Below are 2,788 nucleotides of genomic sequence, written 5' to 3' on the forward strand. Positions count from 1 at the left end.
CCAACATCGTGCATTAGTAAGTCAGTGTCTTATCAAGAAACTGTAGCATTTCAACAAAATATAGAGGACTTTCATGAATATAAACTTGTAGTTGGCCTATCAGGAGAATCAAAATTCAATTATAGAAGGAAGGAATGTAGACTCCTATTAAGTTCATCTACTGAGACAGAGTTGGACCATTTCCCTTTAACACTGTAATAGGGAATAATCCCAACTCTTTTATTATAGTTCTATAAAGAAAGGCAGGCTGACATTTGCCCACTTTGCTCTTTTCTTAGACACTGTACTGGATTGAGATTACAAACATGGAAGACACAGTTTCAGAGTATTACTCAAAGACTGAAATGTTTACCTGAGGTGTCTGAAATGAACTCCATTCCAATGTTCTGCTGTATTGTAATTTTTTTATCTTTCTGGCAGTAATAGAGCTGACCAGTCGCTATGATATGCCTTATGTTTCTGAGAGCACAAATATAACACATGGCATGAGAGAACCAGCAGGCAATATATCCACAAAGAAACACATGTACTGGAACACTGCCATGTTTGGTGGGTAAACAGCATCTTCTTATATAACTAGTGTACACCTTCCACAGGCTCATGGCTGTTTATATGTTCAGGAGGAGGTGACTGGAGTTCAGCCTTAGAGTATTTAAGATCACACTTAGAGTAAATGGCAGACTGTGGGTGTGATGAGAAAGGTTTGAATTCACAGATCATAATTCCAAACATTTGCTATATAAATATAATAATAAATTTGGTTTTACAATAAATAAAGCTACAAATAGAATAAGTATGTACCCAATCCACAGGACCTCTTTCAATGGGAAAGACTGGTTTCTTTCACACAATCCCTCATTCAAATTCACCCCAAATACTAAAACAGTGTAGTGTTCCTGATATTCAAGATGTTTTGAATGAAAATCAAGTAAGATGCTTTCATACACCAGGAACACCAACATGTGCTAAATAAGTAAAGACAATCTATGATTTGTGCAGTTTATAATGTTGAAGGAGCTCACACACTGATGCAACCACGATGGGACACAGGATCCAGCCATGGCTCAGCTTAGCATGAGTGAGAGCATAAGGATGATGTGTGGGGTGCAATTTGGAGCTGAGATCTTTAGTAGAATATGATGGGGGTGCAGATATGTCAAGGAATGATGAGTGAGATTCCGTTCTTTTCTCCTCCACCACAGTTCTCATATATGATGAATAAGAACATCAGACTCCACACTGATTCTAACATAAGGAATACCTTTTTCACTGACATTGGCATTGGAATCTCAGCCAACAGCCTCCTACTTCTCTTCAACATCTTCAAGTTAACTCGTGGGCAGAGGTCCAGATTCACTGACCTGCCTATTGGTCTCTTGTCCCTAATCAACTTACTTATGCTACTGATGGCGGCATTCATAGCCACAGACACTTTTATTTCTTGGAAGGGGTGGGATGACATCATATGTAAATTCCTTGTCTACCTGTACAGAACTTTTAGAGGTCTCTCTCTTTGTACCAGCTGCCTGTTGAGTGTCCTTCAGGCCATCATCCTCAGTCCCAGAAGCTCCTGTTTAGCAAAGTTCAAACATAAGCCTCCCCATCACATCTCCTGTGCCATTCTTTCCCTGAGTGTCCTCTACATGTTCATTGGCAGTCACCTCTTAGTATCCATCATTGCCACCCCAAATTTGACCACGAATGACTTTATTCATGTTACTCAGTCCTGCTCTATTCTACCCATGAGTTACCTCATGCAATGCATGTTTTCTACACTACTGGCCATCAGGGATGTCTTTCTTATTAGTCTCATGGTCCTCTCGACATGGTACATGGTGGCTCTCTTGTGTAGGCACAGGAAACAGACCCGGCATCTTCAGGGTACCAGCCTTTCCCCAAAAGCATCCCCAGAACAAAGGGCCACCCGTTCCATCCTGATGCTCATGAGCTTATTTGTTCTGATGTCTGTCTTTGACAGCATTGTCTGCAGCTCAAGAACTATGTATCTGAATGATCCAATATCTTATTCTATTCAACTATTTATGGTGCACATCTATGCCACAGTAAGCCCTTTTGTGTTTATTGTCACTGAAAAACATATAGTTAACTTTCTGAGGTCCGTGTGTGAGGGTGATGAGTGTTTGAATATTCATTGATGGACAAGATCCATTAAGAGGAGCCAATGTAAGCATCAGAACTGTCAATCATGGTGTGCTGTCTATGTGCTTTGGCATATGTGAAATATGAAGTTGTTTTTCTGTTAAAATTATTTACTTTAACCAACGAGATAATGAACATGTAACAGAAGATTAAACCACATCCCCTTTGATATATGACAAGGAATTTTTATTTACCTTTATTTTTATTTCTCAATGATTCTTTAAGTATGTCCTCTGAGGTGACCCTTGCCCATCATGGTCTTATGTCACATTTTTTGTAAGTATATTTTAGAGTGTAATTGTAAAACCACTCTATGCTATCGCTGGGTACTCACCATCATCAGCAGTCTTTCCACTTCCATGGCTAACCCTAAGTGGTGTTAGCCCAGTTTCCCTGCAGTCTGCTAGCTGCTGATCAGCTCACATTCCCAGTCATCCATGCCCTGTGGCTACTTTGCCAAGGCTTGTTATAAACCATGAGTTCTGTATAAAGAAAACTCCAGATGCTTATAATTTATTAGTCAGATTTGCAACAGTAAACTCTCAATCCCCAAAATACCCACACAAAGAGCACAAATCTCAATTGATATTGATACAAGCTGCCCACCTAGACTGGACAAAATGTCCTA

The 2,788-nt window shown here is 39.8% G+C and overlaps 1 protein-coding gene across 1 annotated transcript; it reads left to right on the forward strand.

The window, feature by feature from the left end:
* The first annotated feature begins 1,136 nt into the window (after positions 1-1,136).
* Positions 1,137-2,156, forward strand: Vom1r114 (vomeronasal 1 receptor 1134). The gene is given in 1 exon segment (NM_001409299.1): positions 1,137-2,156. A coding segment is annotated over 1 exon segment (1,020 nt).
* Positions 2,157-2,788: the final 632 nt, after the last annotated feature.

Source organism: Rattus norvegicus, chromosome 4 (assembly GCF_021556685.1).
Source record: "Rattus norvegicus strain SHRSP/BbbUtx chromosome 4, alternate assembly SHRSP_T2T, whole genome shotgun sequence".
In the NCBI taxonomy this organism is placed as follows: Eukaryota; Metazoa; Chordata; class Mammalia; order Rodentia; family Muridae; genus Rattus; species Rattus norvegicus.